At 52.9% G+C, this 1,289-nt stretch overlaps 1 protein-coding gene across 2 annotated transcripts in view; it reads right to left on the reverse strand.

The window, feature by feature from the left end:
* Positions 1-738, reverse strand: part of TRNT1 (tRNA nucleotidyl transferase 1) — a 9,929-nt gene extending 9,191 nt beyond the window's left edge. For both annotated transcript variants that reach the window (XM_018571642.1, XM_018571641.1), the window contains exons 1-2: positions 557-738; positions 87-280 (exon numbers count right to left, since the gene is read on the reverse strand). In XM_018571642.1, coding sequence (XP_018427144.1) covers positions 87-280; positions 557-662 — 300 coding nt within the window. In that variant the 5' untranslated portion in view covers positions 663-738. The remainder of the gene's footprint in view (positions 1-86; positions 281-556) is intronic.
* Positions 739-1,289: the final 551 nt, after the last annotated feature.

A 1,289-nucleotide genomic window follows, 5' to 3' on the forward strand; every position in this document is an offset into this window, starting at 1 on the left:
GAGATCCTGGAGGGCGGAGCTGCTCATTGGTCAGTGTTCTGGTTCAGCGGATGAGATACAATGTAGCGGTGTGGGGGCGGGCTCACCCTCGCAGTGACGGTGCCGTGCTGCTCTCCTTTATTGTTGATCATCCGTATCCCGGCCTTGAGGAAGAGATCCTTCATTTGTTCCGGGGTGGCGGTGGTAGCGAAGTCGATGTCATGCGGCTGGTTACCCAGCAGGAGGTCGCGGACGGCTCCGCCTGCAATGCGCAGCTCGTGTTTCTCCTGAGCGAACAGGCCTGTGACGAAACAAGGATCAGTTACGTTGTCCCTGCATATGGCACCCTTTACAGCATGGGAGGGCAAACTGCGGTCCCCCCCAGCTGTGGTGAAACTACAAATCCCGTCATGCCTGTGAATATCAGTCTTGCAATGCCTCATGGGATTTGTAGTTGCGCCGCAGCTGTAGGGACGGAGTTTGGTGGCCCCTGCACATGGCTTCCTGAAACTGTCACAGCAACCAGCCTCGGTACTCCTCTCAAGGTGCAAATGGGCCCTTATTGTCTATCATTCACCTGTCAGGGTCTGAAGCCCCTCAGTCAAGAGGGCCTGGAACTCTGAGCTCTGCAGCCTCATGGTGGACAGCCTTCTGCAGCTGGTCAGCAGTCTGTTAAGCAGCATGTGTCCTTGGACTCAGCCACACTCATGGGGCCATGGGGTGTCCTCAGGGTGGCAGCTCTGGATATCACCGGTCACACTGTTCACATCCTCCTCAATAGCAGCCTAGCTAACATGTTCCACAGATGTCTCCAGGGTCGGGAGGGTGTTTTCAGCCGGCGGCCATTTTATTGAAGACCAACAGAACGTCTAGGCAGCGGGAAAAGCTCACCAAAAATGGCGCCCGAGTGAGGACAACACATAACGCCTTCATCCCGAGGAGGCGGTTCAACTCCGTCACGTGACTCCGTACGGCGCCATGTTGGAAATGGGATCTGCCAATAGTTCGCGGAGCTGAGTCCTGGCTGTAAAGGAGCCCTGTCACCAGCTTTTCTGTCTGTTCTGTCTTTGTTCATTGGACTTTTCTCTTTGGATTTAATACTTTTCAACAAATAAATATAGGAGCTGCCACATTGCAATTATGGTTTCTTAAAGGTGCAGGCTCCAGGGAAACTCTCATCAAGCATCTCAGGTTAGAACGTTTACGGCATGCCCATTTTTTTGGGCACACCTTCCACAGTACAGGTCCTCTTTTTTGTTTTGTATAGTGTAGGGAAGAGTTAAAACCCCCACCATTTTGTTGTGAGTTGT

The sequence above is a fragment of the Nanorana parkeri genome, unplaced genomic scaffold, assembly GCF_000935625.1.
Source record: "Nanorana parkeri isolate BGI_ZX_2015 unplaced genomic scaffold, ASM93562v1 scaffold1798, whole genome shotgun sequence".
NCBI lineage: Eukaryota > Metazoa > Chordata > Amphibia > Anura > Dicroglossidae > Nanorana > Nanorana parkeri.